The sequence below is a fragment of the Lissotriton vulgaris genome, chromosome 9 (assembly GCF_964263255.1).
Source record: "Lissotriton vulgaris chromosome 9, aLisVul1.2, whole genome shotgun sequence".
NCBI classification, from domain to species: Eukaryota; Metazoa; Chordata; class Amphibia; order Caudata; family Salamandridae; genus Lissotriton; species Lissotriton vulgaris.
Genome location: NC_141697.1, coordinates 1,188,996,457 through 1,189,022,225, shown reverse-complemented (window position 1 = coordinate 1,189,022,225; position 25,769 = coordinate 1,188,996,457). Strand labels below are relative to the sequence as shown.

Genomic DNA, 25,769 nt, shown 5'->3' with positions numbered 1-25,769 from the left:
AAGTATGGGGAACAGTATCAAGATTTATGTATCTACAAAAAATGACTAAAAATATGTTAATGTTAAATGTTACTGTAAATGAGTTTTATATATTTATTTTAAATGTAGGAAAAACGTCAAATACTACAGCACTATTAATTTTGAATTAATTCTTGAATTAATTTTAATATATTAACTTAAATTAAATGTATTTTCTGAACTTTAAATTAAAAAATAAATTACTACTTAAAGTTAAAAAAATGTTTTATGATGTAATCCGCCCGCCATACCAGTAGGAAATGGAACCGCCTGCTAAGGGTGCGGCGGTCCCACACATCCCATTAGGATGCGCCCGCCCGCGCATCCTGCATTTCTGACATTGCGGGCCCGCCGCAATGCCAGAAATGCATGTTGTGCTTTTCAATGCACAACGTGACAGGCACCGTGCGGTGCCTGTCACGTTGTACATTGAAATGCAGGGGGGTACCATGTGCACCCCCCACCCCCCAAAACCCATGGGGACCCGCAAAGGGCACCCGCAAGAGATTGCTGTATGCCTTTCCGTGGCCGCAATGCTGCCATGGAAAGGCATGTTCCCGCCCACATCTTGATATGGCTGGCACGGCCACCATATTGAACCTTTTCCGCCAGGTCGACTTGTCGATCGGGCGGAAAACCGGCGGACGGTCTTTCCGCCCGCCTCGGAGCCCCCAGCCATAGTAATATGGCGAGGGTCTTTGCAGCAAGGATGGCGGGAGGATCGCCCCCGCCGGGCCGGTGGTGGCTACCGCTGGCCCGGCAGGGGCGACCTGCCCGCAATCCCAATCGGGCCCTAAGTCTCTACTGCCATTAATTTCTATTGAAGAGTGTTGCAGTACCAGTGTTTGGCCATGTGTCATGTTGGACTCACTCCTGCTGTGAGCTGAAGTAATTAACTGCTGTTTTGGTCCTCTTTGGACTGAAGTAACTTTCGAAGTGCTATTTGTTACCAGCAGTGGGCTTACTCTTTTGAGGGTGTGTGCATGCCTCTTACTAAACACCTTCCGAACCCTCACAAAACCCCTCCTTACTCTTCCCTAAACCCCTCCCATTTAGTATATTCTTCTTTTTCCAGCCAAGGAGGTGCAAATTTAAACTCCCAGGTTTGTAAACAACATGTAGTACTTTATTAGTACTATTGTATTATTATTAAACAGGCTACAAAAGTCAGTTTGTGAATAGCGACAGAGGTTTCATATTGCACTCTGTGGAACAAGACAGGTTGTATTCCGAGGTGCTGGAGACTCCGCGAGGTCCTAGAATGTGACATGCACATCTGGCCTCAGTTACAGCCAAACAACGCAGAATAGCACGATTTTGCAGGTCGCAAAATAATCAATGACTAGAGCGGCAGACCCTGATGCAGAGGTCTGGCCCGGTACCAGGGTTCAATTCCCTGCCTCGGCGGGTCTTGGGCTCAAAATTCCACGGACCTGATAATTCTCGCCTCGGTGCCTATTCCGATCATGGAGTCCCACTCTGCAACTCTGGGCAATAGCTTGCTTAATCTCCACAACGGCCCCCACAAAGCTAAGGATGCCTGGCCTCCACCTTGGGGGTGCCCAGGAGTGGACGCCTCACAGGGAAAGCCAGGACGGGTTCCACAGCGGTATTCGTACAAGCACTTTGAGACCCTTGCGGGTGAGTAGTGCGCTATACAAGCATCAAATTTACCTTTGTAAAAATCCCGCAATTTTTGCAAAAGTGCCCTCAAAAAATGTAATTTAAAACAAATGTAGGCTAATCCTCTTTTAATTGTCCTTCATTGCTGCTGAGCCAATAACAGGAGGTAAGCAACAGACCAGGAGGCAGCTGAGGTGTTAGGTATCTCTGCATTCTTCCAGTTAACACCTCACAAATACACAGGGCCCTCCTCCTGTGCAAGCAGGCTGTGCCCAGCCCCCTTCTGAACCCCCTTTCTTCACTGGACCTTTCCTCCCAATGCCCCTACCTCATTCTCCCCCTGCTGCCCTCTGCACCTTTGGAATGGAGGCAGAGAGAGCAGTTTTTTTTAAATGTAAATCCACACTTTTCGGCATCAGACACAATCCAGTGGCAAGGCTCGGTGCTGCCGGACACTCAGCTGGGGTCACAGAGTGTGTGTTGGCCCAGTCTCCAGCAGCGATGGACCAAGGGCGGAGCAGGATTTTTGTGACAGGTACATTTTTCTGCCTGCTTCAAAAATTCCACGAAATTTGCTTTTTTGACGACAAATGTTCAATCTCCGGCTTCAAAGTCCTGGGGAATCTGGCCAGCCACAGACAGAGCAGGATTTCAGTGACTGGCATATTTTCTACCTACCAGAAAAAAATTCTGCAAATTTAGCTTCATTTGGCTCCAAAATGTGATAAATTCATCCTCAAAATTCGTATCACTGACCGTGAGACTAGCGAAACTGTTGAGTGAGTGGGTGCCGTGACCCTGCCATTAGGGAGTAGGGGTCAGTGGGGTATTGAATGGCCGCCTGCAGGGCTTTAAGTAGATAAAGAAAACTGGATGAGGTCTTTCAAAGGGGCGTGGCCTGTGTAATTAACAGCATGGCTTAAACTAACACATAAACTAAAAATCTGTGCTTACCATGGTGCACCTCCCACTGATATTTAGCTGCCTCTCTCTGTTCCAGATACAATGCAACCACTAACATGCGCAATAACTTTCATGGGAAAATGCCGAAATAAAGTATTTTTGTTTGACATACACCTAAAACAAGCCAGGACTAATGGCCTTGTCAATGGTTGTTAGTTGCATAAGTTAAACAACAATGGCTGTGTTGTGCATAATAGAAAAAAAAGTCTTCAGTTCTGAAAGGATGAGACGGTGAAATTACTATAACGAGTCTCTTTGAAGTTACACCAAAGGCCCCTGAAGGGTGGTAATCTACCGAGTTAAAATACTTTTTTTTTTCGCTCCGAGGGTGAGGGTTAAAATGAAGAGCCCGATAGGGACCCTTCTCAGCACCTGCACCTGCTAAGCACCGGCAGGACCCGGCCCACTTAAAGCCCTGTTCGCACGTGGGAGGAGGGTTGAGTGAAAGACTGAGGAAATGAATTACGGGTAGGGCAATGTACTGACAGTGTAGGCGACTGCCAAATAAATGTAATTGCCAACTACTGAGTCTGCGGGTGAGTGAGTGGATGAATTAGGAATGTGTACCCGGTGCATGCGTGTGCATGGCAGGCGCTGGCAGAGTGAGTGAGCCACCCACCACGACGTGTCAAATAACGTTTGTGGTGTCAGTAAAGGGCATGAGGCCTGGCAGGGCACACCTGCCCTGTGCACCCCATCCAGCCGTGTTGCATCTCAGGCTCTCCCCCCACAGCACGCGACGCCGCCTTCCCCTCCCCCACAGCTAACTGATCTCATTAACTGGTACAGGCGCCGTGTGTGTGGGCACAGCTCCCATTGCACGCCCTCGGCGCGCGCTGGCGCGGGGCCCGGGGAGCGTGAAACGAGGCCATCACTGCGTCTCCCCGGTGGTTAATGGAGCGCAGTCCGAGCAGAGGGGCCTGTTTAACAAGACACGCCACGCGGCGCGCTTCACCGATGGACGGGCTCCCCTCTAGGGCCGAGCACTGCGCCCCCCTACTCCGACCGGCCACCGTCCTCGCTCCGGCAACAACCAGTCGACCGAAAGGCAAAGTAGGTGCCTAAATTGTCATCTTTCAACCAAACGATTTGGATACGATTCTCGGCTACTTAAACCTTCATTGTTTACTCCTGGGCACATTACTTTATTATCTAGTCTTTACCCTAGCTCTCTTATGCAATACAAGCTGCAAGTGCTTAGAAACAGATTGAACGCTAGTATTAGGGGCAGATTTACGAGCCCCTTGCGCCACTTTTGCGTCACTTTTAACATGGGGGAAGTGACGCAAAAGTGGCGCAAGGGTCTAGTAAATCTGCCCCCAAGTGTCTTATATACTCTAAAGATTGAACTGCAGCTAAGGTTGCTCTATAAATAATATCATATTATAGAGATAAGCCTTTTGAAGTTGGTTGTGTTACTGTTGGCTCATTAAAACCCAGTTACCAGGAAAAATATCAATAAATAATCTAGTTATGGTGTGTGTGTGTGTGTTACTTGTGGCATTGTGTCAGAATGGTGGTTAGGTTTGATGTGCCCTGGGCTTGTTTGATTGACACAGGGTTGCTTGTTCATGGACTCAGGGTAGGTAGCACTAGACAAGGAGGGTGTTTCACCACTCTTTGTGGCAAGCCAGGCCTAGGGCCCTCGTAACGTAGTCTTAAAACTACTAGTTAACTAATCTGCTTCAAAACTTTACCTCGTTTCCTGGTAAATCCGTTTCACAGTATCTTGCAAACCTGCTTCACAAAATAGTCGTGAATCCTACAAGGTTGTAAACCAATGTTACAGTTTAACACATTTAAATACTTTGCACTAACTTTCCCCCGAATTCTTCGGGAGAGCCCTAATCCCCCTGAAACATGCTTTTCAATCCTACAATTTAACCTATGTTACTGTCTGAACTTGCTTAGGAATCCATCATTTGCTGCTAGGAGCACTTTTTAGCACTTGACGGACTGTACTCTTTCCACCTGGGCAACAAGGGATGTACCCCACTGACATATTTACAGTACTTAATTTCAGCCAGTAGTTTCCCATACTCGGTACCGGCACTTATTTGTCAACACCGGCACTAATGACAGTCTGCCACATGGTGGCGCTGGCTCTGTAATTTAGAGATGAGCACAACAGTAAGTTATGAATTCAATATACATTGAAAGGATCTATTACTTGCCGCCCAAGTCATTCAGGCTACTCTGAAGGCATTGAAGCTTTGCTGTGCGCCCACCATGTTCAGTGTCCCACATAGCAACGTTTTTTTGATTTTCGAAAACAAGGAGTTCCTTTTTTTAAATAAATAAATAAATGTCTCTGACATCCTAGGATTTTTCTCCCAGAATTGTATTTAATTCCTGCCCAGGATCGCTAGGGCGGATGGTGTTAGGTACTTTGACCTGTAGCCCAATATAATTCGGTTCATAAGTAAAAGATTTCCACCAGTAAAGAAAACAAAGGCTTGATAAGTGGAAACATGATTAGCCAAACTTTAAACATAGCACTGAACTCCAAAGGGGTGGATTTCCCTGCCTGCAAAGTACGTAATTTATGAATATTCATTGTGAGCAAGCTCGTGAATACCCCTATATGACAGGTGGCTTTATTTAAATAATAACAGGTTCTTAAATATAGCACTTGATATCAAAGTTTTGCTTTTTTAAGATGGTGATGCTAATGTTAACCAACTTAAAAGTATTCAGTATATCAACCTTGTAAGGATGAAAAGCTGAGTTGACCTATTCAGTATTGAAACACATGACCAGCAGGTGACACAGATTCATCTTCACGGCTTTAAAGTCCACTTTCCCTCATGTGCTAATTAAACCACCTCCCAGGCTGGCCTGTTAAACGTGAAGTGTAACATAAATAGAGGGGCAGACCTGTTCTCACTTTACGCTTCAAAAAAACTGGCAGAAGCAAACCTTGTGCCCCGCCTAAGTTGTCTATATACCTTATTAGGCGTCTGCTCAGGAACTGAAGTGGGGAGTGAATGTTGCGACAAATTGTCACTTTGCTCAGGGCAGCACAATTTTACCGTCACTCCCAGTCCTTGTCAAAACTTTTTGCACAAAGCACCGGAGAGAAGCTGACTGGGAAAAGAAAGCTGCACAGTTCACCGGGATTCTGGTCCATTTTTCCGCCAAAAAGGCCTGGATGGCCAGTAAGGGACGCCCGGCGAGTTAGCGGCAAAGAAAGGTCGTCTGGGGTTCACAAATGTGATTCAGCACCGCCATCTGCTGGTCGTTTGTTTTTCCTCCAGTTCCTACTTCAAAATGCATCAGAGAGCTTTTTAACAGTCTGTCTATTGAGAAATGTGTTGATTCTTACGGGCCAGGACAAAATGGCTAGGCGACGGAGCTATTCTCAGACTAATCAAAATAATTACGCAAATAGAGTGTGGGCTCCATGAGACTCCCACAGATAGCGTAACTGCCTGACATTAAACCATCCTCGGACTAAAAAAGAATCGAGCATTGGTAAAAATAATAAATCGGTCCTTGGAAAGCTGGTGCGATAGTTATTTATTTTATATTTTGAAAGAATATTCCACTGAAAAAAGAAGAAGAAAAGAAAACGCAGGGCCTGCTATAGTGTCAGTCTTATGTTCGCAGTAATAAAGTTAAAAACAAGTAATGACCAAGAAAGCTGTCTCTAGGCAAACTATAAACATTTCATATTGCTCCTTCATATATTTAGTTCTGTACAGCCATTGGTCAAAAAAATGTAAGACTTCCAACACATGCAGTTGCCACGCATGCCTTTAGCATGCAGCTTTTACCACGCCGAGGCCTTTACCACGCACCGTAAATATACGTAAGGTAAGTATGTAAAATAAAACCTTCATTTAGCACTAACCACCCCTAAACCCCCCACATTTCCTCTACTTCCCTTTACCACTACCAAACCATAAACCCTAAAATGTCCCTTATCTCCATTACCACTGCCCACCATTAAACGATAACATTACTCCTACCTCCCTTTACCACTACCCACTCAACCCTAAAATTACCTTTACCTTTCCCAATTATGTGGTAGCGGAGTAGTTTTCCTGTCACATGGCATTTCTCAGCTCCAGTGTTATTACAGCCTCTTTCACATACGTCGTTATCTGTTAGCACAAGTTTGCATTGCATCAAAAGACGATTGCACAGACCCTCAGATAGCCGTGGTTTGGGAATTGCATAATATCAGATCTTACTCACCGGCACATGGCAGGTGCTGTCACCTTGGCACAAGCAGCGTTTTCTCACCTTGACACTTAGCAGTGCTTGGGGAATCCACAGCAGCTGCTCTCCGCCTGCTCAGAGCCCCTCTCTGCAGACGGCCCGTTCCGCCGTGTGACTGCTGGTGGATTCCACAGATGAGGGGTTCTGGCAGAGAGCCGGAAGCACAACCCTGGGGTCAGCGTTCACGCTGCCTGGAGACCACAAGGCAGATGGTTCTCCGGCGTCTTGTTCAGGGGTGAACTTAGAGTACAAACTCCATCCGCGGCCTGTGCCAGGGAGCAGGCGAGAGACCCCCCCCCCCCCCCCCCCCCATCCCTCCTGCAGGGGTCTAGCGTTCAAGGTGACTTCTGAGCGCTGTTAGAGTACAGAGCTCATCTTCCATTGGAAAGACATGACCTACACACAGGCTCTGCCATACACTGTGGCCTGCATGCCTCGCGTGTGGAAATATGACTATCCTCAATATTAAAATGTAACTTTGTTTATGAACAGATTGTAAGTTTATTTGCAGAAAGATGACTTCGGCTGCTTAGTTGAGTGAGACAGTTGCTGGGGTTCACCGAAGCAGCACCTCAAGACATGCTCAGCTGCTGAGGGCAATGAATGAGGTGATCAGTACAGGCAGTAATTAACACGGACATGGATGAGAACTTACTACATTATGTACAGTGCTTAATTTGAGCCGGTGTTGCAGGTGGGGCCCCCAGTACTCGTTTTTCCTCATCGGACTTTCCCTCAGATGAAGAGAGAGAAAGAGAGAAAAACACACACAGGGGAAAAGAGGAGGGAGAGAAAACTGTGACAAAGGGCAAAAGCAGGGATGAAAAGGAACCAGAAACAGTGACATAAAGAGGCAGGGAGTGCCTGGTGGTGGATTAAAGAGGTATGCACTGGAATCAAGACTACACAGCCTTGGTAATCAACATCTCTGACATTCTAAGCGTCGACTTAGAGATTCTGAGCAAAACTTAGGACCCGGTACTTATCATTTTATAAGTTAAGCACTGATTAGGTCATTAGTACAGTCCAGAGAACCTTAATATGAGCAGGTAGAAAATATTTTCATTGGTCCTAAATTAGATTATGTTAATGAGATCCTGAGATTGACTATAGCTCTTGGGATGAGGATGCCCTGTGACAGACCGCGAAGGCATACAGAGTAACAGCTGATATGTGGATGGTTTATTCTAAGTTCCTGGGAAAGAATAGAGTCTTCATCTCAGGGTGACCTGTGCCTGAAATGGATGGTCTAGAACATGACTCTTGATGTGAAGATGGTCTCTGCCTTAGTTCCAGGGATCAGTGCGTAATTTCTACAAAAATAAGAGCCAATGATTAAGGTATCGCTAAGGAAGCAGCTGGCACCACCCACTGCCCATGCCAGTGCTGCAACATGCAAGTGCAAATGGCCGGACGCACTGCTATTAATTCCTATTTATTAGTGAATATTGCATCGCTAAACTGATGTGCTCTGCGGAAAATAGACAGACACCCATCAAGAATGTCTATGTCATCCTTCCTGGGACAAAGCAGATCCCTGGATATCAGGCTGGGCTGTGCTTGAATTCCCTGGGATAGAGTATTTCTCTTGTGTGGATGGTGTATGTTTATGTTCTTGGGCTTGACTGCAACTCTTGATATAAGGATGGTCTGTGTCCTAGTTCTGAGGACTTTTATTGCACTTGGTATGAAGATGGTTTGTGTCTGAACCTTTGTAGAACTGACTGTAAGTATGGATACCACAATTGTCAGTTTCTGTGTTCCTTGCTATCCGGAGGGCGTAAGACTGAGTTTCCTGGGCTAGAGTAGAACTCTTGCCATGTGGATGGCATGTGTCTCTGCTTCCAGGACAGAGTATAATTCTTCATATATGGATGACCTGTAGCTGATTTCCTTGTGTAGGTTGTAGCCCTTCATATTAGGATGGTTTATGAACTCACTGGAACTCTTGGACGGTGTGTGCCTTAGATCCGAGCATCAAGCATTGCTCTTGGTACCAGGGTGGTCTGTGCCCAATGACGTGTATCCGGGAATCATAGCCTATGGCAAAATGCAGATTTATTGATCTGGTCATATTGGCTCTCTGGCCTTACATGTTGCTAAATGACAAATGCCAGTGTCTTTAATGGCTGCTCATCCTGCACAATTGTCAGGTGGGAATTGATCCTTAAATTTGGGCTTAAGCAGAAATGACAGCCCTTCAGCACAAAGAGGGAAGAATACCAGGACAGGCACTGCTTTAGGATGGGAGGGCCTTCTCTGGGAACTCCCGGGTGATGAGGACACACCGCCCTATACTGCTTCCTCTCACTCTCATTGTGAGACACAGGGAACGAATGTCACACTCATTCGTAGAGTGGGTTTATGCAAGGGTCTCTCAAGATGGCGCCCTCCAGACCCAGGAAAGAATAGTAAAGATGACATTTCTGAAGGGACGAAGTACAATTACATGAACAGAGAAACAGACTAACAAAGGGGCTTAATTTGGGTTGAAAGGAGCTGGAGCTGGAGAATGCAAGCATTGGAACGGAGGGTAGCTTTACGGATGTGTGTTCTGGCAATCCGAAGGTTTACATGATGACAGTATAAATACCATATGGAACCATCAATATAATGTATTAGGAAGTGTGTTACCGACTGTATGTAAGAACTTAAAGGACCCCATTTACCCCATTACCTCTTCCCTGTCTGCTTTATTTCTGTTTTTCACCCTCCTCTAGCCCCCACCCGCTTCCCCGCTGCTCCCCTACTTTTTGTTCTATTTTTTTATATTCTTGGGATGAGTCGGCTGCAAATTGCTGCTACCTCCCACCCTTAAAAAATGCACTTTTGTGCTACTTCCATTTCATTTTTATTTTTAGAAATCTGTCTCAGATCGGTAAATGAAAAACAAAATGGCATGGTGGTGTGTACATGCGCCTATGAATTGCATCGTCGCACCTTTCCTTTTTTTTCCATTTTTTGCCATGCTACACAGCACCTTTGGCCGATGCCTGCTGTATAGCATCATCAAAAGGCATTGGCAAAGCCAGCAAGCAAGACCTTTGCCTTTGCCAATGCTGGCTCATTTATGCTATTTTATCAACCACAAACCTATCTTCAGGGAGCAGCAAAGTCCTTTACAAAGAACAGTTTTACACTGCATCAGAAGCAATTCCTATAAGAGTGGGGGGGCTGACACAGAAAGGGAAGGGGGCAAGGGCAATAATAGTGGTAGTTCTGGTTGAAACTTTATTCTAAAAGAGTTTTAGGAATATTTGTCTTCTCCTTTAACTCTTGTTGGTAAATACCACCCTATATCCCTGCAGTCTGGATAGCATTACCATAAAGCAGTGGAGCTGGATTTAGTAGTTTGCTGATAAGAGAATATTGAGCTATTTCCAGTACATTTCAGCTGGCGTACTTATTGGACTGCACTGTGCGGTATCATAGTAATTACTAGCAATGATGGATCATTACAAAGGCCTGGTAACCCAATTACCAGACCATGTTAGACCTATACTGCACTGCCGGCAAGAGGTCAGTGAGATGCCCTAATAGAAGACACCACAGTACAACGTGTTGTTTGTACATCACACATAATTAAATACACATTGTACATTTACAATTTGAGGCACTAGGTGACAAATTAATTCATTCAGAATCGAACACCCGAGGAAAGGTGCAGAATTCAGTTCACCTGGTTCCAAGATAAACAACTAACCTACTAGTCCACACCTCTTGATAACACAAAGTCTCTGCCGCTTGAAATAATTAGGAAAGGGCCAACTAGTGAATTATATCACAATAGGATTTAAAACTCAGCTAGACGTCATCAACCTGGGAGGTATCCGGGAACCTTCATTGTTGGTGATTGTTCATGATGCAGGGGAACAAGGAACCAAATAGGTTCACGTCCAGGAAGAGATCTTTGATGAAAGTTTGGTTACGAGGTCCACCTGCCTCCTTACCTTCATGGAGCTCTGAACAGGATTCTACCAAAGAAATGGGAACATAGGGACCAAATGGGTCAGTGCGTAAGGCCTACATGAGTATGGTGAATGGAAGTTTCACAATTGAATGCACACAAATAGGATAGGTTGAGCCCATCCAGATACACAAGTTATCTGGACGAGGACTGCATGCCACTTGGAATTCCAGTGGGTGAAAGTCCTTATGATCCCACAGGGTGATCCCCTGGGCTGGTATGGCGAAATAGGCTAAGCATGATAGGGGTCCCCTCCTGTTGTTTTTGTATGGTTAGATGTTATTGAAGGTGAGTGAACCCTGCATCACTTCTCACTCATTCTTCTTGGAATATGGTGTTCATGACGTAAGACAGGGTAAGAGGACAGCCTTTATACTTCTCAGTACAAGACCCCTGTAATGTCTGAGTGAAGGAAGGGCTATTGCATTACCCTGAGATCAATTATTAACTCATAAGGTCAGAAAGATCTGTCATTCAGACTGACAGGTAGATGTCTAGCTCAGGGTAATAACCTATTTGTTCAGATGCTGTTGGGCATTACCAGCAGGTATTTGAACTTTCCCTGCATTATACACTTTATAATTTGTCTCAGATTCGCAACTGCACAGTGGGCAAATAACAGCACTTGCTGTTCTCAACGGAATGCAATAATGCTTCATTATTGAACTGCTGAATTTATCATATTAAAGATCTCACACTTTAATGGAGACATAGATACTCACTGTTCTGTATCTTTCTTTAAACATGTGTTGCTCTTGGATGTATAAAAGTCTATGAGATTGCCATTTTCTTAGGACATTGGAAATTCGGTAATAAACATTTTTGCATTTACCATCTGGACTTTGTATTAAATCCACACCTGAGGTCTTGAGAGGCTATTTGGAGCCGGGGTCCTTGCTCTCTACCCTCATCACATGTCCTGTATGTACCAGACACAGACCACCGCCTTAGTGACTAAGGGCCACTACCTCAGGCCAGTGGACTCCGAGAAGAATATCTCATCTCTGGCTCATCTACAAGATTCCAAGCACCGCAGGCTGCCCCTTTGCGGCAGTGTCAAAAGGGAATCAACACAAGAGTCCACACTAGGTGTGTTTGAGGCAGATGAGGCAGGGGGCTGGTTCATTCTGCATGGTGCACCCTGCTCTTTTTAAAGGTATCAGCCTGACTTCCTTGTAGACCTGTCCACCTCTCATCCCAGTTGGCACACAAAACATTTTTGGCATTAAGTTCTCCAGCTCAACGATTCCCTCCCAGGCCCAATCATGCTGTGACGATGCAATTCTAGGCAGACCATCTCTGACTCGTCACTTCCTCCTATCCCCTTGATCAACTACCCTGGAAGAATCCCATTCTCACTCATACCTTCCCTGCCTCCACCAATCCAAGTTCCCACATGTGCCCAACCCTTGGACAGTCCCATTCTGGGTCACCACACCAAGACAATACTGTGTTTGTTCACCCCTTCCCTACCCCCATCAGGTCCTCCTCCCTGCAGGATCACCTTCACTGGGGCAAGGTCATGCTAGGTGCCTCCTTCCATGGGTCCATCAATCTGTGCTTCTCAGATGTCTACCCATGCTCTAACAATGCCAGTATGGATCACCACTTCCCTATTTCCAGCAATCGCTCCTACCCCATGTTGATCACACTTGGATAATCTCATTCTGCATCACCCTTTCGCTAGCTCCATTAATCCTTGCTCCCTACATACCCACCAATTACGCAAATATAAATTTCTTCATCAGTTCTTATGTAGCTCTATTAGTTCTTTATTCCCGCATATCCACCATTGCTGAAAATATACATTCTATAGTTTCTATAGGCAGTTCTTATTTAGCTCCATCAGTCCTTGCTTCTGGCATATCCAACAATGCTGGATATATACTTTCTTTTGTCAGTTTTTATGTAGCTCCATCAGTCCTTGCTTTCTGCACATCAACCAACTTTGTAAATATACGTTCCTTGGTCTTTTCTTGTGTAGCTCCATCAGTCCTTGCTTCAGGAATATCCACCAACATTGGAAATATACGTTCCTTGGTCTGTTCGTGTGTAGCTCCATCAGTCCTTGCTTCAGGAATATCCACCAACATTGGAAATATACGTTCCTTGGTCTGTTCTTGTGTAGCTCCATCAGTCCTTGCTTCAGGAATATCCACCAACTTTGTAAATATACGTTCCTTGGTCTGTTCGTGTGTAGCTCCATCAGTCCTTGCTTCAGGAATATCCACCAACTTTGTAAATATTCGTTCCTTGGTCTGTTCGTGTGTAGCTCCATCAGTCCTTGCTTCAGGAATATCCACCAACTTTGTAAATATACGTTCCTTGGTCTGTTCGTGTGTAGCTCCATCAGTCCTTGCTTCAGGAATGTCCACCAACTTTGGAAATATACATTCCTTGGTCTGTTCTTGTGTAGCTCCATCAGTCCTTGCTTCAGGAATATCCACCAACTTTGTAAATATACGTTCCTTGGTCTGTTCGTGTGTAGCTCCATCAGTCCTTGCTTCAGGAATATCCACTAACTTTGTAAATATACGTTCCTTGGTCTGTTCTTGTGTTGCTCCATTAGTACTTGCTTCCCGCATATCCGTCAATGTAGGAAATACACTTACCGTATTCAGTTCTTATGTAGCTCCATCCGTCCTGGCTCACCTCCCACACCCTCTTCATATACAATCGCGCTGTCAATTTACAGTTCTTGATCAGTCTGTCTGTTGCTCCACCAGTCTCTGCACCCTCAACGTTCACTTACATCAGGACCTTCCCATGCTGTGTGACCCTTTCGTTTGTTCCCTCAGTCACCCATGCTCCATTCACACTGACACACTCCCCCCTTTTGGTCTTCTGTCTATTGCATCTCACCCTTTGAGCCCCATCATTCAAGATGTCTTGTGTTGTTTTCCATGTCATTGATTGATACTGTGATTGCCTCTGCAGCTCCTGCTCTGAAAGGGATGAGTGGTACAACTGCATCAGCAGAACTATCCAGGATTACTACAAAGCCCACAGTCCAGCCAGCTATCATAACAGCATGGAGGTAGGTTGTGTGTTTGTGGATGTATGTCTTTGTGTCTGTGTCAGTGTGTTTGTCTGTGTGGGCGTGTTTCTGTGTGTGTGTGTAGGTCTTTATGTGTATGTGTCTGAGTCAGTGTGTGTGTGTTTTGTGTTTATGTGTGTGTCTGTGCGTGTGTATGTGTTTGCCTTAGAGCCTATTTATGTCTAGCTTTCACAACACCATTGAGCTAAATGTATGTTCGATGCAAAAAGAAAGAAACAAACAAACACATAAAGCGTGACTAAAAGAAAAAAAGAAAGAAAGAAAAAGAGAGAAAGAAAGGAAATAAAGAATGGAATAATGGAAAAAATGTAGAAAGGAAGAAAGGGTGGAAGGAAGGCTCAGGTAAAGTTTTCTGTTGCACTACAAAGGGTTTCCTGTCACTAAAGAGACAGAGACGAGTTTAGCTGATAAACAGCTAAGTTTTGATTTGTTTGCAGAACTGTTTGTGGTCGGTACACAGTCAAATATTTAAGGGAAAAGAAGTGCCAAAAAGACAAAAAATAACCACCAAGTCTAGTCTTCTCGATTGAAGGCTCTTGGAGGTAGTTGGAAGATGCAAAGTGTAACCGTCTACAAGGAGTATACCCCCTCAAGAGAGTGTAAAGATACAAAGGCTCTGTGTTGTCTAGATGAGTTTTTCTTCTGGTAGGTTTGTTTATCTCACTGAATTTGAATTCGGAAAATCTCAAATAAATCCTTCTACTAGGAGGTGATACAACCGAATAATGTTCGACCTAAAAAGTCCCAAAACAGTATTAAATGTTCTCTAGCCTAGGAGTAAGTCCAGCACCACACATGGTCACTCAAAGGTATTGCATCACACACCCATGGAAAGAAAATGGAGCCAGGAACTCAAAATAACACACCATAGGAAATAATGATAAATAATATGATCTCAATTTTTCTATCCATAACTTTTAATACATTGTAATAATAAATAAAATAAAAAATGCTACTTTAAGTAGGATTTTTTAAAAAACATTCTTTAAGAAATATTATTAATAGCTTACATATACTTTTGTTAATTAAATACGTAATACACATTTAAGTTAATGTGCTTTAACATTTTATTTTTTCAATTTTTGCTTTAAAATACACATTTAAAAACTAGTTTATACTAATATTTTAAATTAAAATATTTTAAAAAATAAATAACCTTTGCAAATCTTCTCAAAGCTTAGCCATGGAGCGATAGGCCCACAGTTGCAGATGTCTCCAACTGGGGGCAGTAACTTTATACTCTTAAATCCTGGTGTAAGAGGCTCCACAAGGGGTTGGAGACATTAAATCTGCACATAAAAGTAACGTTAAACTCTGAAATGGTGACTAGTAAAAAAGTGTAAAGTTATTACTTGTTGATAAGTGCATTTACACAGAAGTACATTTACACCAGTAACATTTTGTGAATGGGCCTTCTGGTTTTCTTTACCCCATTTGTCCTTGGCATCTTTGTGTCTGTCCTGGTCCATCTTTCATGTGGTGGGGCGTTGGATGCTCTGTTTTGATGCTCATTAAATCCTTGGGCATGTTGGGGTCAGGCGCTACCTTCTGGCATGGCACGCTTACAGAAAAGCTTTCTTAGATACGCAAATGGTGCAAGCCTGCAGACTGGCGAGCAAAGCTCCTCATGGTCAAGCAGTGTAACGCAACGTCATTTCCTCTCTTCCAGGTCCGCGAGAGGCTAGGGATCTGCCTTGGTGAGAAGCCTCCATCCCTGGTGCCCATGTCCCACGTCATGATGTGTATGAACTGCAGCGCTGACTTCACGCTGACCTTCAGGCGTAATCACTGCCATGCGTGTGGGAAGGTGAGCTTCAAGCGCCCTCTAGCTGCAGGCGCATGCAAGTCCTACAGGAAGTAGGGTTGGATGGGTTTTAGTATCCGCTGCAAGTTTTATTACTTCCTGGGACTGTCCACAATACCTTCCAACAGGAGGCATATGCCTCTAGTGTCATTGTTATGAACTATTTATTTATGTGTGCATTTATTTTTGGTGATGCACTGCAAGCTGTTCTATAAAGTCTGGATACAAGTATATGGTGAGAAGTACAGCTTAGTGAATACATTGCTTTATGCCTGTGGTGAAAGGATGTCGGATTGGGGTTCTCTACACAGTCAACTGGGCTCACACAACCACTGTTATTCGGTTCTATGTTTGTTTTTCCCCCTTTTCATTCTGTAAGTCTCAGTGCTCGGAGTTATTGTCAGATAGCACCTCCTGCTTTACAAAATCCATCTCACTAAATAATCAGATTCTCAATTGAGTATTTAAACGTAGAGCTAAATGTAGCTTCATTATTTTAAAATGTGTCAAACATAGTACATCTCTCGAGTGTATATATAGCAAATCAGATCTCTGGCAATCACTGGTGCAAATGTATCTCTGAATGCCAGCCGAAGATGCATCCTTTTGTTAAGCATCCTCACAACTGAGAGCCACAGGATGTTTTTTTTCTAGCTTTCTAGGGTCGCAAAGCAAATTACAAATAACTTCCTTGGTGCTTGAAATGCTTAATTTATTTAAATTCGCTGCCTGGTGTCCTGTAGCTGTCAATGGCAAACACGAAAATATAATTTAACGCACCAGTGACACCAAAAATGAATCACCAGGAAATGCTGTAGGAAAGGAAGCTAACTATAAGAGTAAGATGTTCTTTTCTTTGAAGTATTTCTTTAAGATCGGTCATAACTAGGTCAGAGAAGAGTGAGGACCATTCAGGGCTATGGTAGAGATGAATGAGTTTCAGACTAGGCTAGGGCGAAATTGAATGAGGATCAGTCAGGGCTAGGGCAGAGATGAATGAGTTTCAGACTAGGCTAGGGCGAAAATGAATGAGGATCAGTCAGGGCTAGGGCAGAGATGAATGAGGATCAGTCAGGCCTAGGGCGGAGATGGTTGATGATCAGTCAGGCAAGGGTGGAGAAGGATGAGGATCAGTCGGGGCTCTGGAGGAGATGAACAAGGTTCATTCAGAGGTAGGGTAAAGATTAAGTAGGATCACTCATGGCTATGGTGAGGATGAAGAAGGATTTCTCAAAGCTAGGGTGGATGCAATTGAGGAACAGTGGGGCAGATGTTTCATCCGTTTTTTTTTGTCGCAAACGCTGAGTAGTGTTTGCGACCAAAAAATCGGCAAATGCGATGCATCAAAAAATCGCACCGCAAAATTAAGGAATCGCAAACTTTGCAATTCCTTAATTTTGCGCAAGCATTCTATGTATGTAGCATTTAAGCTTTGTGAATTTAGGCTAAGGAATTGCAATTTACCACCAACTTGTAGTTGGTGGTAATTTGCGAATTCTTTTAAAAAAGCACTTTTTGAAATTTCTAAAGGTGCCATGTGACGCTCATTCATTTATTTAAAAATTTATTTAAAATTTATTTAAAATCTTATATAGCGCGCAGCTACCCTTGGGCATCCCGGCGCTTCCAGACAACATCGGATAGGGCATGCATGTGTGCCATATGCACACACAAGTCAATTTCAGGGGGTGCAGCAGGGTTTCCTTAAGACACCCTTGCACCCTTGAAATTATTCTCAATTTGCGATTCACAAATTGCGAATCGCAAATTGAGAATAACTGTCCATTCATTCCTATGGGCCTCCTGGCCCATAGAAATGAATGGGAAATTATTCCTTAATTGCGATTAGCAATTTGCTAATCGCAATTAAGGAATTTTAAGAAATTGCAAAAAAATAGCGAATTTCTAGATACATACTATTTAGCAATTCTCAAATAGCGATTCCTTAAAAATCGCTATTTGAGAATCGCTAAAGGGTATCTTGATACATCTGGGCCAGTAAGAGCTGGGTGGAGCTGAACAAAGATCAGTCGAGGCTAGGGAGGAGATGAATGGGGATCAGTTAGAAGTAGAGTGGAGATGATTGAGAATCAGTCAGAGCTAATGTGAAGATAAACAAGGGTCAGTCAGAGATAGAGTGGAGAGGAAGGAGCATCAGTTAGGGCCAGAGATGACATATGGAAGGATCAGTTTACAGCTAGACTGCAGATGATTGGTGAAAAGTAAGACATCTCAGTGGAGTAAGGCAGCCATTGTAGAGATAAATGTGCAACCTGAAGTTCAAAGGTTCTAATCCAATCCCCTGCACTCAGCCTTCCATCCTTGCGAGATCAATAAAATTGACTTGAGTGATAAATAAAATCTGTTATCAGTATCAAGAGACCAGACACGTGCATTACATAATTGTAGTTATTTGTTAAGGGAAATGGAGGAAGAGTGGAGATTAAGGGAATCAGTTAGAGTGGGTGAGTACACCAGGGAGGGAAATTTGGAGGTAGGAGAAGATGACGGAGGACCAGCTAGAGTCAATTTCAAGGGATCTGGAGCTAGAATGGATATAAAAGGAGATTCGTTTAGAGCCTGAGTGGCGACTAAGGCATCTGTTAGAGTCCGAGAGGACACAAACGAGGATAGGCCAGAGGTCGGAGGAGATGGACAGTGAGTAAAATTGAGAGAGCAGAATAAGGGATCAGAGTTAAAGGGGAGATGGAGACCCTGGTAGAGCTGCAAAGGGGACAAGGGACCATCAGTTAGGTATTGGGGTGGAAGGGAAGAAAAGGTTGAAGGACAAACTGAAAAGAAGTAGGCTAGAGATGTCAAAATGGGATCATGTGCGATCAGAAGAAAATGGAGGTGTCCATGGTTAAATCAGCAGGTAGCTGAAGAAGCGAATAAAAGAGCACCTGGCACGGTAGGTACACGTGAGATATGAGAGTACAATCTTTCCTTGGAGAGAGCACCCATAAACCTGATTAAAGAGGAGTGTGGAGTCTAAAAAAACCCAAAAAACTAGTGAGCATCAAGATGAGCCTGGACATAACGGGGGCAGTTTGAAGGGAGCGAAATGGGCAGGAAGTGAGCTTGTTTGAACTTATTACTATTCTATCACCATGCAGATTGTGTGCCGGAATTGTTCAAAAAAGAAATACCCACTGCGGTATCTGAGGGACCGCCCAGCCAAGGTTTGCGATGCCTGCTACGCTGAGCTCAAGAAAAGAGGTGATTGGGGTGCTTTGTACAGAATCTGTACCAGAATGGACTCTCATGATATACGTGTATATTGCATTGTACTGTAATTGTATATATAGTGCTTCTAAACCCAGTAGAAATGAAGGTGTATATTTGCTAGGCACTATGAAAGGAAATGTGGAAGATAAATCTAGGTGGCTAATTTGAATTATTTTGAGACAATTACACCTGGTTCAAATCAAATGATTCCAATGAAAACCTTTGAACAGAAATAGAAGCTGGTTCTTATAATTTAGTTCAAATATTTATTCATATCCTCTATTACTTCTTCTTCAGTTCATCTTCTGTTTAAATCGTCTGTTTAAATCTTCTCCTTAAATATTTCCCTCCTTCTTCTGTGCTTTCTCCTTTTCGCTTCCAAAGTGGGGGCCCCATGTGCGCTATGTTATGCCAGAGGCCAGGATTCTCCAATGAGAAACAAGCATCTTGGGACCTGTTTCGAGGTATCACCACTCCTCAGCCAGGCTAGCTATAATCAAGTGGTGTAGCAAGCACAGGACCCATCTCTGGGCATACCCTTCCCACTTAGAGCAACAAGTCCACCATTTGTGTGTCTTTTATTCTCGTCCTAAGTGTGCCGGGTATGCCCAGAACTGGGTCCCAGCCTCACTGTGCCACCGGATTCAAGCTAGCCTAGCTGATGAAGGGTGATGCACCGAAACCGGTCCCAGGATGCTTGTTTCTGGGCCAGGGAGGATCAGGCTTGGCAGTTCAGACTGGACTGTTCCCATGAGGCAGAGGGTCAAGACTAATTTGCATATGGCTGGCATAGTGAGAAAAAGAACAATGGATTTTACCCAGATCTCTTGACTGGGGGTGAATATTTGATTTGTTTCTCATTCCGTCCATCATTTGGTTGTCTTTTACATAATTCCACACAATGCCACACAATTCCACACCACACCATTCAGCATCACACAATTCAATACCACACAACATATTTACACTCCATATAATACCACTCAAAATCGCATAACTCAACTCCACATAATTACACTCTACTCAATACCACATAAATACACCCCACATAAATTCACTCAATGCCACATAGCTGACCTTTTAAATACACTCCGCACCATGCCACATAATTCCACTCAACATAATTTCTCTGAAAGCCAGTCAGTTCCGTGCAGCACAATTCAACTCCACACAATTCCATTCCACAATACATAATTCCACATCAAACCACATAATACCACCCTACAACACAAATCCCCTACTCACTACATATATCTAATCCACAACACATTTCCACATAATACCACAAAATTCAACACCACACCACATAATTCCATTCCGCTACATGCCACTCCAGGACACACAATACCACTACACATAATTACACTCCATGTCACTCAATCGACCGACACATAATTCCAGTACACACCTACCACATAATTCCACTACACATAGATCCCCTCAACACTATACAAAATTCCATGCCACACAATTCCGCAACAATGCCAATCCAACCCACATAATTCCAATCAGCACCACATACATCCACTCTACTCAATTACACATGGCTAAAGAGCATTAACATTGACAATGCCAATAGCTCTTAGATTGCAGTATTGGCGAGACCTACTGGCTTTGCCAATGCTTGCTTACTTTATTGCTGGCAACTCTACATGTTGTACTGAGCTGATCACTCCCGGCAATCTTGCATAAGGTGGACACTAACACAATCTTGTCTGATGTGGTCACTATTACACCACTGATAATATTAGTAGCTCAGGCTGATTTCTATCGAACACAAGTAGCTTGCATTACAGAAAAGGCTAAAGACTCCTGCCAGAGGCTCACACTTACAGCCTTTTTAACTGCCCTGCCTCTCTGCTTTACTAAACCTCTATTTTTGATTGCTTTGTATTCTTATCTGCTTCCATTTTTCACACTTATCTCCCTTTGTTTTTTTAGGTCTCGCCTGTCGATGCGCATGCGCATCGAGCAAGGGAGACTATGGGGGCTTATCCACTCTTTGTCCAACTTGCAAGGAATCGTGGCGATTCCTTGCAGTGCCCGTGACTTTTAAGCTCAATGCGCATGCGCATTGAGCTTAAAAGCGCGTGCACATGCCCCCAGCCGCCTGCCTTGCCTACTCTCCCAGCTGGTGCCGCTCCACCCCCTGCGGCATCAAAGGCTTTCACGTCCGGCCGTATAGGTATACAAAAGATCCCCCCTCGGCCAGTACATACTTCTATAACTAATTTCATCAAGTCAGTTTATTTACCTTCTGTAAAGCATAGGTGAAGCAACAACAAGAGTTTCATTTTATATATTTTGTTTATTTTCTTTTTTTAAAAAGAGTATCAAAAGATAAATATATTTTTTTTATACTTTTTTGAATCGTTTTTTTGTATATACTTCAAGTTCATAAATATCATTTTGGATTCAATTCAGTTACAATTATAATCTTTACAGTGTTATTAGAATTCAATCCTTAAAGCAAAAACAATACAATACAACCCTGCCATCCACACATCAACCAACAATCACACTAACACATTCATACATTTTCCACATTTATTCCAATCCCAACAAAAAGGCTGATTCTAAGGTTTTGAGTGACACAGATGTTAGTCGTGTCTTGTTCACGCCAGGTCTACGCGCGTTTCGGTGGGTTGAGACCACCTTCCTCAGGACCAGACAAGAGAGAGTATTAACTCTCTCTTCCTTACGTGTGTGCAGGGTTACCTTAGGTTAAGATAGTAGCCTGGGTTATCTGGGTTCTCATATATATAAGCTTGTATTCACAGTTACTTCAGTAAGGAGATCCCCGAGTTATATCATGAGTACCTCACTCAGGGAAAGTTTCTTATCTTGAGTTGTAGCGGTGAGGCAAGCATTACGTTGTTTGGCTTTTTTTGGAGAGACGTCCTGGTTTTTAAAACGGGAGGATATACTTCTCAGTCTTTTATTTTGTGAATATAAATGCTGCCTTCTTCAAACTAATTTGGTTCCTTTCTTCCTTGGTGGCTGCAATCTTGCTGAGATGTCATTTGTAGTCCGTTCGGTCGTCTTGCCTTACGCCGCTTGTGCAGAATGATGTGGCCGGCCATGCTTTCAGTTTCACGACCGGCCGGCCGTGTGAAGTGCATTTCAAAGCCCGCTCTCCCTGCTCCGCCCCCTGCTCCGGCCGAGACGCATTTCTCCTCCCTCCTGGGTCAGGTTACCCTGCTTTCTCTTTCGCTTTTTTTTCACTAGTGGTGGGTGTTTGCGCGCGTGGTCGGTGCGATAAAAACTTCACTTGTTCATGCACACTAATTGCCTGCCAGCGCCGAGTTATTTGCAGACAGACTGTACACCGCACCACAGCCGGGTGCTTCATGCCAAAGTGTGCTCTGCAGAGTTTAACATGCTCATTCTCGCGTGGTAGCATGTAGAGAAGGTGCTTCTTGTGTATGTTGTCATGTATTAACATTAATAATAAATCGTATTTCGGAGACTCCAGCATACCTGGTACACAGGTGATTTGCAAGACACGTTTTATTTCTCTCCCAGACACAAACGCATGCAGACAGACATGCTGTTGCTGCAGAGGTCGATGAAATCTCCATAAAATTATCGAAATTAAATATAATTCACTGTTCCTTTGGTTTATCAACTCCTTTACACTTTTGAGTTGCGAATGTGTACCATAGAAAACTTCACTTGTTCATGCACACTAATTGCCTGCCAGCGCCGAGTTATTTGCAGACAGACTGTACACCGCACCGCAGCCGGGTGCTTCATGCCAAAGTGTGCTCTGCAGAGTTTAACATGCTCATTCTCGCGTGGTAGCATGTAGAGAAGGTGCTTCTTGTGTATGTTGTCATGTATTAACATTAATAATAAATCGTATTTCGGAGACTCCAGCATACCTGGTACACAGGTGATTTGCAAGACACGTTTTATTTCTCTCCCAGACACAAACGCATGCAGACAGACATGCTGTTGCTGCAGAGGTCGATGAAATCTCCATAAAATTATCGAAATTAAATATAATTCACTGTTCCTTTGGTTTATCAACTCCTTTACACTTTTAAGTTGCGAATGTGTACCATTAAAGAAAAGAAAATACATTTAAAAAAAGTTCAGAGTGCCTACTTTCTGAGAGGTGTGAGGGCTCCAACAAATAACTTGAAGTAGAAGCTGGTTTTCTGTGTGATCTTGTTTTTTCAAGTCGTTTTTAGGTCTCACCCTCACTCACCCTCACCCTCACTCACCCTTAACCCCTCACACTCACTCACCCTCACCCACCCTCAACACCTCACCCTCAGCCTCACTCACCCTCACCCACACTCACCCTCACTCACCATCAACCACTCACCCTCACTCACCCTCACTCTCACTCATCCTCACTCACCCTCAACCCCTCACCCTCACACTCACTCACCCTCAACACCTCACCCTAACTCACCCTCACCCTCACTCAACCCCTCACTCACCCTCACTCACCCTCAACTCCTCACCCTCACTCACCCTCAACACCTCACCCTCACTCATCCTCACCCTCACCACCCTCAACCCCTCACCCTCACCCTCACTCACCCTCACCCTCACTCACCCTCACTCACCCTCACTCACCCTCACCCTCACTCACCCTCACTCAACCTCAACACCTCACTCACCCTCACCCTCACTCACCCTCAACCCCTCACCCTAACTCACCCTCACTCACCCTCACTCACCCTCACCCTCACTCAACCTCAACACCTCACTCACCCTCACTCACCCTCAACCCCTCACTCACCCTCAACCCCTCACCCTCAACCCTCACTCACCCTCACCCTCACTCACCCTCAACACCTCACCCTCACTCACCCTGAACGCCTCACCCTAACTCACCCTCACCCTAACTCACCCTCACCCTCACTCACCCTCAACCCCTCACTCACCCTCACTCACCCTCACCCTCAACACCTCACCCTCAACCCCTCACCCTCACTCACCCTCACCCACACTCACCCTCACCCACCCTCACTCTCACTCACCCTCAACCCCTCACCCTCACTCACCCTCAACCCCTCACCCTCACTCACCCTCACCCACCCTCACCCTCACCCTCTCACCCTCAACCCCTCACCCTCACACAGTGCAATAGGTCTCAGACCATTTCAGTTAGAGCTTTTAGAAATGTTTATGGCTTTTTTTATTTGTAATTCTTTAGCATAGGCTACAGGAAACAAAAATGCTAAACATTTACAAAAAAAACCCATAAACAATTCTAAAAGCACTAACTCTAATGGTGTGAGACCTATTGCATTTCCAATGCTTGTTGTTATGTTGCTAATTTAACCATTTCTCAAAGTACATGTCATTTGAAGCAAATAATTTGCACTATTCACTGGCTACTGTGGCAAGCATTTTGCATTCAGCCCATTGTGCCATTCCTCATGAGAAACTAGGATTTGTACTGTAAACTACAGATAATAAAATATTGGTCATTGAGTGCATAGCATAACCTCTCTAGTACTGTGATACAAAGGGAATTTAGGGGAAATGTGATACAAAGAGAATTTAGGGGAAATGAGATACAAAGAGAATTTAGGGGAGATATGATGCAAAGAGAATTTAGGGGAAATGTGATACAAAGAGAATTTAGGGGAGATGTGATACAAAGAGAATTTAGGGGAAATGTGATACAAAGAGAATTTAGGGGAAATGTGATACAAAGCGAATTTAGGGGAGATGTGATACAAAGAGAATTTAGGGGAAATGTGATACAAAGAGAATTTAGGGGAGATGTGATACAAAGAGAATTTAGGGGAAATGTGATAGGGGAAATGTGATACATAGAGAATTTAGGAGAGATGTGATAAAAAGAGAATTTAGGGGAAATGTATTGACGTTCACCTTTCTCGCACTCTTGTGCTCTCATTTTGCAGAGATGCCAGTGATGGTTGTGAGTTTCCCACAAACGCCTCCCTCCAGGTTTGCAGGCACCGCCTTCTCCTCCATGTTCCACAATATTCACCCTTCGTCGTTCAAAAGGCAGAAGAAAATCCCTTCGGCTCTCATGGAGGTAAGCGGAGCTGACTGAAGCACCTCTCCCTGAATATTGTGGCGGCATGTGCACACAATTGGCAGAGGGGCCTTGCTGCTCCTGTCTCATCAGTTCTGATTCTAGGATGTGGCACAACTGTGGCATCACCAACATGAGAGGGTGCCATATTTAGTGGTGTGCAAAACTGTGTGATTGGTTTTGGAAAATTTCTGAAATATCATTACAATTTTGCTACATTTTGTAAAATTATGCAAAATTGCACATTTAGATCGAAATACTATTTGCTGGTATATTCTGTGACTTTCATTACACCAGTGCATCTTTCACTAATCTCATGTTAGATACCACAGAAAATTTGTTTAAACAGAAAATACAACTTACACCTATACCCATATCACTCCTAAAAGCAGCAACATTTGCCCCAATTAATTAGAAAAGTGTGCACAAAACACGAATTTACTTCGTAAAAAATCGTAGGGCCAGATGCACAAACCAAAATGTGAACTTTCTTGTAAGTTTACTATTGTTTGCTATTCACAAAGGTATTTTACAAGTCCTATGATTATGTATGCAGAGTCTCCACACATAAAAAGATAGAACAGTCCTATCTCAAGTGTTTTCCTTATATCAGAACAACCCTAGATATGCTTTGTGAAGAAGGGTGTGGTGCATTGTTGGTGCACCCGGTATCACACAATAACACTAGCTGCTTTACTGCTATAACAAGTTGTATGACAAGATAGACAAAGTAAACACGTAAAACACATCATATGACAGTGTGTCAAGAAATGGTCATTTCAGTTTCGTCCTCTATCTGAAGTCCATGGTTTTTGGTGACGTACACACACATATTTTAATGTCCTATCCTCTGTTT

At 44.0% G+C, this 25,769-nt stretch overlaps 1 protein-coding gene across 1 annotated transcript in view; it reads left to right on the top strand.

The window, feature by feature from the left end:
- The window catches only part of FGD5 (FYVE, RhoGEF and PH domain containing 5), a 473,217-nt gene that overhangs the window by 381,470 nt on the left and 65,978 nt on the right, over positions 1 to 25,769 (top strand). Inside the window, exons 15-18 of the mRNA XM_086939254.1 lie at positions 13,733 to 13,832; positions 15,523 to 15,660; positions 18,774 to 18,876; positions 24,777 to 24,913. Of these exons, the coding sequence (XP_086795380.1) occupies positions 13,733 to 13,832; positions 15,523 to 15,660; positions 18,774 to 18,876; positions 24,777 to 24,913 (478 nt within the window). The remainder of the gene's footprint in view (positions 1 to 13,732; positions 13,833 to 15,522; positions 15,661 to 18,773; positions 18,877 to 24,776; positions 24,914 to 25,769) is intronic.